The sequence below is a fragment of the Suricata suricatta genome, chromosome 8 (genome assembly GCF_006229205.1).
Source record: "Suricata suricatta isolate VVHF042 chromosome 8, meerkat_22Aug2017_6uvM2_HiC, whole genome shotgun sequence".
Classification (NCBI taxonomy): Eukaryota; Metazoa; Chordata; class Mammalia; order Carnivora; family Herpestidae; genus Suricata; species Suricata suricatta.
In genome coordinates this window covers 47,215,348-47,231,199 of record NC_043707.1, presented here as the reverse complement: position 1 = coordinate 47,231,199, position 15,852 = coordinate 47,215,348, and the positions used below count along the sequence as shown (strand labels likewise).

The window sequence follows — 15,852 nt, the reverse complement described above, 5'->3', positions numbered from 1 at the left end:
GCTGCCTATAAGAGACATACTCTATTTAATATAAAGATACAAGGAAGTTGAAAATAAAGATGAAAAATTTACATTGTATACCATGCAAGCAGTAAGAATAGAAAAACTGGAGTGGCTGTTTTAATAACACACAAAATGGATTAAAATAAAACTATTATCACAGATCCAGAGGAGCATTTCACAGTGATAAAGGCATTAATGTATCAGGAAGATGTAACAATCATGAATATGTTTGTATTTAATAACAGAGCTTCAAAATACATGAAGCAAAAACTTAAACTAAAATGAATTGTAATACACCTGGTAAGAATATAGAAATTCTGAACACCACCAGAACACCATAGTTAGAACTGTGAATTATTTTGAAGAACACACAGAATGTTTACCAAGAAAGACCATGTGCTGGGCCATAAAACAAGTCTTTATATGCTTAAAAAGATTGAAGTTTTACAAAGTATATTCTCTAACTACAACAGAATTAAATTAGAAATAAGTAACCATAAGATACCTAGAAAAGGTTGAATATTTAGAAATTAAATATCACACTAATAAGTCATAGACCAAAGAAGAAATCACAAGAAAAGTTAGAAATGATTTTAAACTGAATAATGATAGAAATACAGCATGTCAAAATTTGTGGTATACATATATAAGGTTTTGGAAGGAAATTTATAAACCATGTTTGTTTTATTTTTTTAAATTACTTTTAGTAGTTTATTTTCAAATTGGTTTCCAAACCATGTTTGTTTTAGAAAAGAAGAAATGACTCAGATTTTTACTCAGAAACTGAAAAAAGGTGAGCAAACGGAAGAGAGATCAAAGAAATAGAGGAGAGACAAAGAGAAAAAAAAAAGAAAAAATCAATGAAGTCAAAAGTTGATTCTTTAAAAATATTACTGTAATTGATAATCCCTTAGCAGGATTGATCACAAAAAGAATAAAACTCACTAAAGGTAGGAATGAAATAGGAGATTATTAATATATAATAAATATTAATAAGATATAATAAGGGATTGTCAGACAATTATATGCCAATAAATTTGAAACTTAGATGAAATGGGGAAATTTGGAAAACCTAATTTATTAAAACTGACACAAGATGAAATAGAAAATCTGAAGAGCCACATATTAGGGATATTGCATTTGTCATGAAAAATTCCCTAGAGAAATATACAGATCTGGAAAGTCTCACTGGTGAATGCTAAGATCTGCTGTCTAGCAGGAGATGGTACCTCGAGTCAACAATACTGTATTGTGAACTTATAAATTTAAGAGGATCTCATGTTAATGTGTTCTTATGGCAAAAAAACCAAGGGGTAGTAGGAAACATTTGGAGGTGATGCATTATGTCTATTATCTCAGTCGTGGTGGTTTTACCGTATATGCATGTCTAAACTTACCAAATTGTATACAATAAATGTGTAGTTTTCTTTTATGTGTATCAGTTATACCTCAATAAAGCTGTTTTTTTTTTTTAAAGAGCAGACTTCTCTTTGAATAACATGGGTTTTCTCTCCAAATGATGTACTTATTGTAATAAAACCTAAACCTGATGCTAAATATTGCTTAGGAATGGATTAAAAACAAAAATATCATTGCTTTTAAAATATTACTTGTCCAGATTCCATACATCCTTTAGGGGAGAAGATAGGTTTTGTGAAAAATAAAGCACATCTCACCATATAAAAAATGTAAGGAAAATAATCCAACCATAATTTCAATGAATAATCTTTTAAGAGTCACAAAATGAATACAGAATATTTTTAAGTAATGCACAGCAGTTTCTAATGTTCATGTTATTTTCTTTGCTCAAAGGTCAATAAATTAGGGTTAGAACTAGAAATTGCCAAACAAAAATGTAAGGAAATGACTGACATCTATCAAAAAGAAATTAAAGACAAACAGACATCAGAAGAAAATCTTTTGAAAGAGGTAGGAAAAACTATGTTTGAAAATTTGTTATCTTAAAAATATATTTTTATTAGTATTTTAAGAGAAAAGCAATTCTTTTTTAAATTACAATTTTTAAAAGATCTAATAAATTTATATGAGACAGTTTCTATAGAAGCTTAAAAATATCTTTGTTCTAAATATTTGAGTATTGAGTAATATATTTTGAAAAGATTAAGATTATAACATTAAAAGGTTATAAAACTACAGTGTTAAATTGTCATTTCACTTGATAAAACACCCTAAAAATAAACCAAAGCAGCAATGCTTTTTCTGCTTGGCTTTCCTAATATTCTCGTGTTTGATTTCTGCCTTTTATGTAAGTAGTGTATATGGTCTTTGCATTTAAGTTAAATTTGTTTTTTGTGCATTAATTTTTTAAGAATCACTTTATTTGGTAGGTTGAGAAAGCAAAAAAAATAGCTGATGAAGCAGTAAAATTACAGAAAGAAATTGATAAACGATGTCAACATAAAATAGCTGAAATGGTAGCACTTATGGAAAAACATAAGGTAACTCCTTTTTATATAATGAAAACTATTAGTTGAAGCTGTATTTATGAATAAAAATGGTGAAATCGAGATAACATTCTGATATGTCAGAAAATTATGCACGAATGGCTTATTAGAGCTTAGAATATTCTTGATCTCTCATTTCTCACAGTTTGGGTCTTAACCACACAAAGCTAAGTTTGGGTATCACTTCCTTGGTAAAAATCTTTGTCATCTATGATGTATGGAAGTAATAGTTTTTCTTCTGAATTTTCCTAGTGGTCTCTTCTAGCCACCTTATATTTATTTAAGTACATCTCCAGGATATGTATCTGGTAAATATTTCTGTCCATGTGGATAACACATATTAGGCTAAACAAATTTTTGTCATGGTATAAACAGATGAAAGACTTAATGTTTGTTGTGTTTGTGAGTATGCTCTAATTATTCTAAAAGTAATGTTTTTCTAAAAGTCATTTTGTTAGGAAATTTAGCTTTTTTTCTTTCAAGATTTGGAGAGGAGGTAGGCTATATCTATTCATTGTTAAAAATTGGAATATAATATTGTTATGAGGTAACCAATGAGGATTAAAAATATTTGAATAATAAATATTAACAAAATTTTTAAAAATATTGGGAACTTGGGGTGCCTGGGTGGTTCAGTCAGATAAGCATCTGACTCTTGATCTCAGCTCGGGCTTGTGAGTTCAGGTCTCACGTTGGGTTCCATGCTGGGCATGGAGCTTACGTAAATATTGTGAACTCATAGGTTTAAATATATTTTATATATCTCAATCCAATATAATCTTTGACGCTCAAATTGTTTATCTTTTGGTCAGCAGGAAGCTCTTTAAACTGGCTGGCTAGTCCTTTTGACCTTAATTATCTCTGACAGTGTTTTTGCTTTCTATTATGACAAGTGTTCAAGACTCATCTTATATTCTCAGATCTGGAGTCAGTTTTCTTAGAGGTCCTGACACTTCTACCCTATTTTTTAAATTATGAAATAAAAAATTTTTTAATGTTTATTTATTTTTGAGAGACAGGGAGAGACAGCATGAGCAGGAGAGGGTCCGAGAGAGAGGGAGATATAGAATCTGAAGCAGGCTCCAGGCTCTGAGCTGTCAGCACAAAGCCCAACGCGGGGCTCGAACACATGAACCGTGAGATCATGACCTGAGCCAAAGCCGGACGCTTAACCGACTGAGCCACCCAGGCGCCCCTAAGTTATGAAATTTAATGTTTCCAATTTAAAAGAATTTTTTGTTGCTTTTGTGCTAGATTATTTTCAGGATCATTTTTATGTTACATTGATTATGTTATATGGATAAAGATGACTTGAAACATTAGAAAAAAGCTAAAAAATATATAATTGAATTCCTAGATATTTTCTGTCAAATATTAAATGCATAAGGATACCAGTATTATTAAAACATAACCTACTTGTGTTTTAATATACCTAAAATATTTTCTCTGTTTAATATAGCACCACTATGATAAAATAGTTGAAGAAAGAGACTCAGAATTAGGACTTTATAAAAGCAAAGAACAAGAACAGTCATCAATGAAGGCATCTTTGGTGAGATATAGAACAAATAGCATTAAAGCCAATTTTCATATCAGTATGGCTGGTGGTAAAGAATAACATTAAATAAAACCATAATTTTAGAGCCATAGAATCAAAGAATCTTAGATTTTGAAAAACGATTTTATAGGTTTTATAGTTAACTGTTTTTCCAATTTATATTCTGAAATGGTGGAATGAATTATTTTTTTTCAAATGAATAAATATAAACTCCAGTTACAAATAAATTTGGAGCTCTGACAGAGATTGAGAGAGGATGAATGGGATAGATTAGGAGAGGTTGAGGAGGAGAATATACATAGTGTTAAATATTTCTTCAGAGAAAATTAAAAAATTTGTCTAAATGAAATCTTTAGTCATGTTCATCGAGCAGGCTTCATATCAGTAGACTTAAGGTATATATATTTTATTAGTGAATTTATTTCTCTGAAAAACTGAATATATCTGAAGAATTTGTTAGCATTTTCATTGTTTTGAGAAATACATGGATGTACTTTGAAATTTCATGGGTTTTTTTTTCATTAGGAGACTGAACTATCTAATTTCAAAAATGAACTTTTGTCTGTTAAGAAACAACTTGAAATAGAAAGAGAAGAAAAGGTAGGTTTTGTGGCATTATAGATAAAGTAACATTTAGGTGCAATTTTGTTTTTCTTAATTTTTTACTGAAGTATAATTGCAGCATTGTTCTTATAAACACGTCATACTAGAAAATACATATTTGGGTAACGAGGATTAAAAAATATAGTTTTCCCGGTTAGCTTTTTTTCAGAAGTATTTAGTATATTTCTTTATTGAAATATTAAACACATAAATATAGGCATACTTTAGGAGTGCTTTTAGATAGAAGTACTTGGAAAATATCTCATATATTATAAAATGCTTATGTTTTTAGGTTTCAGGAAAAAATAATGCCTTATATTTATATAGTGTTTTGCAATTTACAAAATGAACTGACTTATTTAAAAAATTTTTGTAATGTTTATTTTTGAGAGAGAGGAGAGAGTGTATGAGTGAGTGGGGGAGGGGCAGAGAGAGAGAGGGAGACACAGAATCTTAAGCAGGCTCCAGGCTGTAAGCTGTCAGCACAGAGCCAGATATGGCTCAGACTTACGAAGTACATGTAGATCATGACCTGAGCTGAAGGGGGATACTCAACTGACTGAGCCACCCAGGCACCCTGACAAAAGAAATAGGCTTATTATAAAATAACAGATACCATATATTTATTTTTGCTTTCTATAAGACAGTCACTGTGCTGACTGTCCTACTTCATCTTTAAAACAATGCTATAAGCAATACATATTCTCATTTTTACAGAGGTTAGGTTATTTATTCAAGATCACATAATAAAAAAGTAAAATGGCTTAGAATTCAAATCTAGGTCTATTTAACACAATTCCAAAACCTGTTCTCTTAATCACTCAGCAGCAGCCTAGGTAACTTGCACTTTCAATTTCAAGACCCTGTACAATTTTTTTTTGTTTCTTGTGCTGAATTCCTTTCTTCTTTTCTTCACTATGGCAAATCTGACACATCTTTTGACTTCCAAAGGTGAGCTTACTGTATATAAGTATTCTCTTAGAAGTTTGTACTTATATTAAAATAGTTATGTCACTGTATGCTTCTATTATATTTCAAGCTCTTCAGAGGCAAAGATTTTATCTTACTAACTTTTGTTTTCCGTTTTTTGAGTATAGTGCTTTGAAAAAAATTTTAATGTATTTTTTTATTCTTTTTTTAATGTTTATTTTGACAGAGAGAGTGCAAAGTGGGAGGGGCAAAGAGGGAGGGAAACACAGAATCCAAAGCAGGCTCCAGGCTCTGAGCTGTCAGCACTGAGCCCAACACAGGGCTCAAATTCGCAAACCATGAGATCATGACCTGAGCAGAAGTCAGATGCTTAACTGACTGAGCCACCCAGGTGGCCCTGAAAATTTTCTGCTTTTAATGAATGTTGTCAGAGAAATGACTAGATGGTTTTCTTCATCTATATTAGTAACATATACTTACCTTTATCCTACTGTTTTATTAGAAGAGGACTTATTTGTTGTCTCTACTCTTAATGTTCTTTTCTTTCCAAATGTTTTCTGGTTTTATTGAGATATACTTGACATGCAGCCCTGTACAAGTTTAAGGTACACAGCATGATTTGACCTACATATATTGTGAAAAGATTACCATAATACATTAACATTCATCATTTTGTATCGATGCAAAAAAAATGTTTTTTCCCTTTTCATGAGAACTCTTAGGATTTACTCTCTTAACTTTCAAGTATACCATATAGCAGTGTTAACTATAATCATTGTGTGGTAAATTACATCCCTAATACTTACTTATCTTATAACTTGAAGTTTGTACCTTTGACCATTTTCATTTAATTCCCCAACCCCCATGCCACTTGCCTCTGGTAACCACAAATCTGGTCTGTTTTTCTTGAGTTTTTTATTTAAAAACTTTTTCCCTAATGTTTATTTTTGAGAGAGAGACAGCACAAGCAGGATGGAGAGATGGGGGAGAACAGAGAGAGAGACACACACACAGAATCTGAAGCAGGCTCCAGGCTCTGAAATGTCACTACAGAGCTGGACCTGGGTCTTGGATCCATGAACTGTGAGATCATGATGTGAGCTCAAGTTGGATGCTTAACTGACTGAGCCACCCAGGTGCCCGGAGTTTTTAAAATTTTAGGTTCCACATATAAATGAGAACATACAAGTATTTTTTTTTTTTTTTACTTAATTCATTTAGCATAATGCTCTCAAGATCCACTCTCAAGGTCCATTCATGTTATTGCAAATGGCAGAATTTCCTTCTTATTTATGATTGAATAATATTTCTCTCTGTGTGTGTGTATGTATCTATGTATAACACACTTTATGCATTCAATCTGTTACACTTAAGTTGTTTCTTTGTCTTAGCTTTTGGAAATAATGTTGCTGCAATGAACATGTGGGGACAGATTTCTCTTCAGCATAGTGTTTTCATTTCCTTTGGATGTATTCCTAAAAATGGAATGGCTGGGTCATATGGTAGTTTTATTAATTTTTTTTGAAGTACCTCTGTACTGTTTTCCATAGTGGCTGTACCAATTTACAATCCCACCAACAGTGCACAAGGGTTTTCTTTTCTTTTTTTTTTTAATTTTGTTGTTGTTTCAAGCTTTTATTTAAATTCTAGTTAGTTAACATGTAGCATAATCTTAGTTTCAGGAGTAGAATTTAGTGATTCATCACGTACATATGATATCCAGTGTTCATCAGAACAGGTGCCTCCTTAATACCCATCACTTATTTACCTCCCTCCATCAACCTTCAATTTGTTCTCTGTCCTTAAGAGTCTCTTATGGTTTGTTTCCCTCCTTTCTCTCCCCTTCCCGTATGTGCATTCATTTTATTTCTTAAATCCCACGCATGAGTGAAATCATCAGTATTTGTCTGTTTCTGACTTATTTTGCATAGCATAATACACTCTGGCTTCAGCCATGTCATTGCAAATGGCAAGATTTCATTCTTTTTGATGGCTGAGTAGTATTCTCAGTGCACACACATGCGCGCGCGTGCGTGTGTGTGTGTGTGTGTGTGTGTGTGTGTATACCACATCTTCTTTATCCATTCATCAGTCAGTGGATACTTGGGCTCCATCCATAGTTTGGCTGTTGTTGGCAATGCTGCTACAAACACATTGGGGTGCACATATCCTTTGAGTCTGTATTTTTATATTCTTTGGACAGTAACCTAGTAGTGCAGTTGCTGAATCATCAGGCAGTTCTGTTTTTAACTTTCTGAAAAAACTCCATGTTGTTTTCCAGAACGGCTGCACCAGTCTGCGTTCCCATCAACAGTGTGCATCCTCACCAACACCTTTTATTTCCTGTGTTGTTAATGTTATCCGTTCTGACAGATTCGGGGTGGTGTCTCATCATGGTTTTGATTTGTATTTGATGACGAGTGCTGCTGAGGGTCTTTCTGTGTCTGTTACACATCTGAATGTTGCCTGTGGAAAAATGTCTACTCATGTCTTCTGCCTGTTTCTTCACTGGGTTATCTGTTTTTTGGCTGTTGAGTTTGATAAGTTCTTTATAGATTTTGGATACTAATTTGCCATTTGCAAATATCTTGTCCCATTCCGTCAGTTACCTTTTAGTTTTCTTGATTGTTTGCTGTGTGGAAGCTTTTTATTTTGATGAGGTCCCAGTAGTTTATTTTTGCTTTTATTTCCCTTGGCTTCAGAGATGTGTCAAGTAAGAAGTTGCTGCAGCCAAGGTCGAAGAGGTTGTTGTCTGTTTTCTCCTATAGGATTTTGATGGTTTCCTATCTCACATTTGGGTCTTCATCCATTTTGAGTTTATTTTTGTGTATGGCGTTAGAAAGTGGTTCAGTTTCTTTCTTCATGTTGCTGTCCAGTTTTCCTAGCACCATTTGTTGAAAAGAGTGTCTTTTTTCCATTGGATATTCCTTCCTACTTGGTCAAAGATTAGTTGACCCTATGGTTATGGGTCCATTTCTGGGTTTTCTATTCTGTTCCATTGGTCTATGTGTCTATTTTTGTGCCAGTACCATACTGTCTTGATTATTACAGCTTTGTAATAAAGCTTGAAGTCCAGAATTGTGATGCCTCCAGCTTTGCTTTTCTTTTTCAAGATTGCTTTGGTTATTCGGAGTCTTTTGTGCTTCCATATAAATTTTAGGACTGTTTATTCTAACTGTGAAAATGCTTTGATAAGGATTGCATAAAATATGTAGATTGCTTTAGGTAGTATTGACATTTTAACAGTATTTGTTCTTCCCATCTATGAGCATGGAATGCTTTTCGATTTTTATGTCATCTTCAGTTTCTTTCATCAGTGTTCTATAGTTTTCAGAGTACAGATCTTTTACTTATTTACTTAGGTTTATTCCTAGGTATTGTATGGTTTTTGGTGCAGTTGTAAATGGCATAGATTCCTTGATTTTTCTTTCTTCTGCCTCATTATTGGTATGTAGAAATGCATCAGGTTTTTGTAAATTGATTCTGTATCCTTTGGCTTTACTGATTTCATTTACCAGTTGTAGCAATTTTTTAGTGGAATCTTTTGGGTTTTCTACATAGAATATCATGTCTGCAACTTTTTCCTTGCTGTTTTGGATGCCTTTTATTTCTTTTTGTCATTGATTGCCATGGCTAGTACTTCCAGTACTATGTTAAATAATAATGGCAAAAGTGGATATCTCTGTCTTGTTCCTGAAAGTAGAGGAAAAGTTCTCAATTTTTCTTCATAGAGGATTATATTAGCTGTGGGCCTTTCTTATATGGCCTTTATATTGTTGACATATGTTCTCTCTATGCCTACTTTGTTGAGGGGCTTTATCAAGAATGGATGTGGTACTTTGTCAGGCGTATTGTTTTATTTCTTTAATTTCCTGGTTAACCCATTCATTATTTAGTATGGTGTTTTTAACCTCCATGTACTTGTAGTCTTTCCAAATTTTTTTCATGTGGTTGACTTTAAGTTTCATAGTGGTGTGATTGGACAATATGCCTGGTATGATCTCAGTCATTTTGTACTTGTTGAAGCCTGATATTTGACCTAGTATGTGATCTATTTTGGAGAACGTCCCACGTGCACTTGAATGTGTATGCTCTCCTAGGATGAAAAGTTCTGAATGTTTTTGTTAAGTCCTTCTAATCCAGTGTAGTGTGTCATTCACAGACATGATTTCTTTGTTGATTTTCTGTTTAAATGGTCTGTTCATTGCTGTTATTGGGGTGTTATATTACTGTATTACTATCAATGAGTTCCTCTGTGTTATTTTATATATTTGGATGTTTCAAATTAGAGGCATAAATTTTTACAATTATTAGATCTTCTTGTTGGATAGACCCATTTATTATGATATAATACCATTATTCATCTCTTGTTAGTCTTTACAATCTAGTTTGTCTGAATTAAGTATTACTACCCCAACTTTCTTTTGAAATCTGTTAGCATGATAAATAGTTCTCCATCCTCTCACTCAATATACAGGTGCCTTTAGGTCTAAAATGAGTCTCAAGGTGCCTGGGTGGCTCAGTTGGTTGAGCATCTGACTTTGGCTCAAATCATGATCCCAGGATTGTGGGATTGAGTCCCACATTGGTGTACCCTCCCCCCGCCCCCATACTGAGCATGGAGCCTGTTAAGATTCTCTCTCTCCCTCTGCTTGTTCTCTCTCCTCTCTCTCTCTCTTTCTCTCTCTCTCTCAAATAAAATAAAATAAGTCTCTTGTGGGCAACATTTAGATGAGTCTTTTTTTTTTTTTTATCCATTCTGATATCCTGTATTTTTGATTGGAGGATTTAGCCCATTTACCTCAGAGTGATTATTGATAGATACAAATTTAGTGCCGTTGTATTATTTGTTAAGTCAGTGTCTCTGGAGATTTTATCCTTCCTTCTCTAGTCTTTGTTGCTTTTGGTCTTTCCCATTCAAAGAGTCCCCTTTACTGTTACTTGCAGGGCCAGTTTAATGGTCATGAACTCCTTTATTTTTGTTTGTCTGGGAAACCCTTTGTCTCTCCTATTCTGAATGACAGCTTTGCTGGATAGAGTATTCTTGGCTGCATATTTTTCCCTTTCAGCACATTGAATATATCATGTCACTCCTTTCTGGCTGCCAAGTTTCTGTGAAGAGGTCTGTTGATAACCGTACTTGTCTTCCTTGGTAAATTAGGAAACTCTTTTCCCTTGTTGCTTTTAGGAGTTCTTCCTTATGTCTATGTTTTGCAAATATTACTGTGATTTGCTTGGTGTTGGCCTGTTTTTCTTGATTTTGTTGGCAATTCTCTGTGCCTCCTGGGTTTCGATGTCTGTTTCCTTCCTTGGGTTAGGGAAGTTTTCAGTTATAATTTTCTCAAACTTTCTGTCCCTTTATCTCTCTCTTCTTTTGGAACTCCTATGGTATGAATGTTATTATGTTTTATGGAGTAACTGAGTTCCCTAAGCCTGTATTTGTGATCCAATATTTTTCTTTCCCTCTTCTTTTCAACTTCATTATTTTCCCTAATTTTATCTTCTGTACCAGTCATTTGTTCCTCTGTTTCTCCCAGTGTTGTGGTCATTACATTCAGTTGGTTTTGCATCACAGTTATAGTATTTTTTATTTTGGTCTGACTAGTTCTTAGGTCTTTTATCTCTGCAGTAAGGGAGTCCCCGCTAGAATCCATATGATTGTTGTTTTAAAGTCTGGATTAGGCATATTACTTTTATGTGATTCTGTAGATCCCTGGCCGTGATCTTTTCTTGCTCTGTTGGGATGAATCCCTGTGTCTTGGCATTTTGTCTAGGTCTCTGTCTTTTCTGTGTATTAGAAAAGTGTGTTATGTTTCTTGTTCCTGAGAGTAATAGCTTTAAGAAGAGGTCATATACTGTTCCAGGTCTGGTGCTTTAGGAGTGTTTCTAGTGTATGCTGTGTTTTGCCTGCTCTTTTCCTTCAGGTAGTCCTCTACAGTTTCTCCTTGCCTGCAGTGGGGAGTATTTGGACTTTGGCCAGGTGTGTCTTCATGTCTGCTTGTTAAAAGAGGCCTGATCAGCTATTTGCACTAGACCTGCAGCTTTGCAGGATTCTATTGGGTCAGCAGACTTGGTGCGTGTTGGGGGAGTTTGTGCTGGTCTTCTGGGAGAGGGGCCTGCTGTTCTGGTTCTCAGGCACACATGCCCTAGTAAAGAAGCACTGCAGAACACAGGGGGTGGGGCTTGGCATAAGTAACAGGCCTCCAATTTTGGTGCTGTCCTACTTACTGAAGTTAGTTTACATGGAGGGATGGGGGAGAAAAATGATGTCAGTCCTTTCCCTTGTCCCTGAGGAGTGGAGTTTGCTCCCGCTACTGTCTGAGAAGCCCTCACAGAAGAGCAAACCATTGCTCCTCATGTGTCCCAGGTGTCCCTCAGATCCCTGTTTCTGAACCATCTGCCTGCTTTGTCAATGCAGTGCACCTGTGTTTTATCCCATGCAGGATGACTAAGTTTAAAAAACTCTAGGAGTGCCTGGATGGCTCAGTCAATTAAGCGTCCCACTTGTAGATTTGAGCCCCACATCGGGCTCTGTGCTGACAGCTCAGAGCCTAGAGCCTGCTTTGGATTCTGTGTCCCTCTCTCTCTCGGGTCCTCCCCTGCTTGCACTCTGTCTCTTTCTCTTTCTCTCTCTCTGAAAAATAAACATTAAGGAAAAAAAACCCTCCAAACTTTAGGGGCACCTGGGTGGCCCCGTCGTTGAGCATCCAGCTCTTGATTTCAGGTCACATCATGATCTTGCAGGATTGAACCCCTTGTTATGCTCTGAGCTGAGACTACAGTACAGATCCTGCTTGGGCTTCTTTCTCTCACCTTTTCTCTGCCCTCCCCCCTCAAAATAAGTAAATAAACTTAAACAAAAATTTAAAACTCCTAACTTTAGGTACCCAGCATGGAGCAGACCCATGCTGGTCCTCTGAGGGAGGGTCTTGCCATGCTGAGGCTGGTGCAGGTTTGTCCCAGGAAGGCAGTTACACCAACATGACGGAACTTCAAGTTTGGAGTATGGCTCAGCAAAAAGCCAGTGTCCGGGTTAGCTGTCCTCAGCAGTTGTCTCTGCAGCTCTGCTAAGGGGTGGAGGAGTGTAATGGCGCCTACCCGTTCTTTTATCTCCCGAGAAGCAATGCCACCACTCCCAGATGTGCTCTAAGAAAAAGGAACCTTCTCTCCCATTAGGTCCCAGGAGATCCTCAGATCTCTCTGTCTGCTCCCAACCTTCTGCCCTCCTTCTCCACGGGAGAAGTGCCCACCAGGCTCAACACCAGCCGTGGTGCAGACCTCTAAAACTCTAGTCTTTGAATGCTGGTGGTTGTAAAAACTCCTGATAATCAGCCCCTTTCATTTTCTCCATCAGTGGCTTTGGAGAAGTGTTTTCCTTGTGCGATTCCCTGTGTGCTCCTCCCTCCCTCTCTCCCTCCCTCTCTCCCTCCCTGTTTCTGTGATCAGGGCTCCCTCTCCTCTGTAGCACCTGAGATCCTTTTCTCCCCCAAATCACGTCTCACACCTTCTTTCTTCCATGATGTGTACTCTTCTCTCCTTCTAGTTGTGCACTTCGTTTTGTCCTCAGATCGATTTTTTGGGTGTTCAGAATGATTTGGTATTTATCTACCTGTATTCGAGGGACAAGGCAAGCCTAGGATCCTCCTACTGTTCCCCTGTCTTAGTTCCTTCCAAGGGTTTTCTTTTCTATACATCCTCACTGACATGTGTTATCTTTTGTCTTTTTGATGATAGTTATTCTGAGAGGCATAAGGTGATACCTCAATATGGTTTTGACTTGCATTTTTCTGACGATTACTGATGTTGAGAACCTTTTCATGTACCTCTTGGCCATTCATATACGTTCTTTGGAAAAATGTCTATTCAGGTCCTTTATCCATTTTTAATTGGAGTTTTTGCTCTTTAGTTGTGTGAATTCTTTATATATTTTTGATATTGACCCCTTATAAGATATATAGTTTGCATACATATTTTTCCCCTTTCTGTAGGGTGTCTTTTCATATGATCCATCATTTCTTTTGCTGTGCAGTTTGATGTAGTCCCACTTATTTTATTTTTTGGTTAGGTGTTCTAACAAAAAAATCATTGCTATGGCCTTGTAGGCAGCTTTTCCCCTGCTTTCCTCTAGGAGTTTTATGGTTTCCAGTCTAAGATTTAAGTCTTTAATCCATTTTGAGTTAATTTTTGTGAATGGTGTAAATATAGGGTAATGGTCTAGTTTTATTCTTTTACTGTGAATGTTTTATTTTCTCAGCACCATTTATTGAGGAGACTGTCTTTTCTCCATTGAATATTCTTGGCTCCCTTGTAAAATAATAGCTGACTATATATGTATGGGTTTATTCCTGGACTCCTGGTTCTGTTCCATTTGTTTATGTGTCTGTTTTTATGCCTTTACCATACTGTTTTGATTACTATAGCTATATTTTTACTTATTATTTGATTATTCTAGCTTTGCAATATATCTTGAAATCAGGAGGTGTGATGCCTCCTGCTTTGTCCTTTTTTTCTGAGGATTGTTTTGGTTACTTGGGGTCTTTTGTGATTCCATATAAATTTTAGGATTGTTTTTTCTACTTCTGTAAAAAGTGCCATTGGAAACAGTAGAGAATGCATTGAATTTATAGATGGCATTGGGTAGTATGGACATTTTAACAGTATTTAACAGTATTAACCCATGAACATGAGACACGTTTCCATTTATTTGAGTCTTTGATTTCTTTCATCACAGCTTTAAAGTTTTCATGTACTTTGCACTGGGTGTTGTATGTAAGTGATAAACCATGGGAATTTACTCCAAAAACTAAGAGCACACTTTACACACTGTATGTTAGCCAATTTGACAATACATAATATTATTATTTTTTTATGGTTTATCACCAAGTTGGTTTCCATATAACACCCAGTGCTTTTCCCCACAAGTGCCCCTCTTTATGACCATCACCCCCCTTCCCCTCCTTCAGCCCTCAGTTTGTGCTCAGCATTCAAAAGTCTCTCATGATTTGCTTCACTCCCTCTCTTCAACTCTTTTCCCCCGCTTTCCCATTCCCATAGTCTCTTATTAGGTTTCTCCTGTTAGACCTATGAGTGACAACATATAGTATCTGTCCTTCTCTGCCTGACTTATTTTGCTTAGCATGACTCCCTCTAGGTCCATCTATTTTGCTACAAATGGCCAGATTTTATTTTTTTCTCATTGCCATGTAGTATTCCATTGTATATATATATACCACATCTTTTTTATCCATTCATCAGTTGATGGACATTGAGGCTCTTTCCATGATTTTGCTATTGTTGAAAGTGCTGCTGTGAACATTGGGGTACATGTGCCCCTATATATTAGCACTCCTGTATCCCTTGGGTAAATCCCCAGCAGTGCTCTTGCCGAGTCATAGGGGAGTTCTGACAATATATTATATTTTTTAAAAAGTTTTCATGTACAAATATTTTACCTCCTTAATAAATTTATTTCTAAATATTTTATGGTTTTGATGCTATTATGAATGGGATGATTTTTTATTTCTTTTTCAGATACTTTGTTGCTAGTGTATAGAAATACTATCAATTTTTGTACATTAATTTTGTGTTCTGCAACTTTACTGAATTTGTTAGTTCTAACAGCTTTTTGGGCAGAGTCTTTAGGATTCTCTCCATATAAAATCATGTCATCTGCAAATTGAAATAATTATACTTCTCCATTTTTCATGCCTTTTTTTTTCCTTGTCTGCTTTCTTTGGCAGAGAAATAGGTGAATAGGACTGGTGACAGTGGGCATCTTTGCTTCTTGATTTTAGAGGAAAGGCTTTCAGCTTTTCTTCATTGACTATGATGTAAGCTGTGGGCTTTTCATATGTGGTCTTTATTATGTTGAGGTGCATTCCTACTATTCCTAATGTGTTAAGAGTTTTTACGTGAATGTTCAGTTTTGTGAAGAGCTTTTTATGCATCTGTTGAGATCATCATATGATTTTTACCCTTCAATTCTGTTAATGTGGTTTATCACATTTATTGATTTGTGTATTTGAACCATCTTTGTATCCCAGGGAAAAATCCCACTTGATCATGATGTATGATTCTTTTAGTGCTGTTGAATTCTCTTCACTAGTATTTTGTTGAGGATTTTTGCAATTGTGTTCATCAGGGATTTTGGCCTGTAATTTTCTTATAATGCTTTTCCCTAGCTTTGTTAACAGGGTAATGTTGGCCTGGTAAAATGAGCTTGGAAGTGTTCCTTCCTCACTTTGGGAGGAATATTTTGAGAAAGATTGGTGTCATTTATTCTTTAAATGTTTG

General features: G+C 35.4%; 1 protein-coding gene across 1 annotated transcript in view; it reads left to right on the top strand.

The window, feature by feature from the left end:
• SYCP1 (synaptonemal complex protein 1) overlaps window positions 1-15,852 on the top strand; it is a 118,625-nt gene that overhangs the window by 73,332 nt on the left and 29,441 nt on the right. The window contains exons 25-28 of the mRNA XM_029948062.1: window positions 1,816-1,932; window positions 2,352-2,462; window positions 3,928-4,020; window positions 4,552-4,626. Coding sequence (XP_029803922.1) covers window positions 1,816-1,932; window positions 2,352-2,462; window positions 3,928-4,020; window positions 4,552-4,626 — 396 coding nt within the window. The remainder of the gene's footprint in view (window positions 1-1,815; window positions 1,933-2,351; window positions 2,463-3,927; window positions 4,021-4,551; window positions 4,627-15,852) is intronic.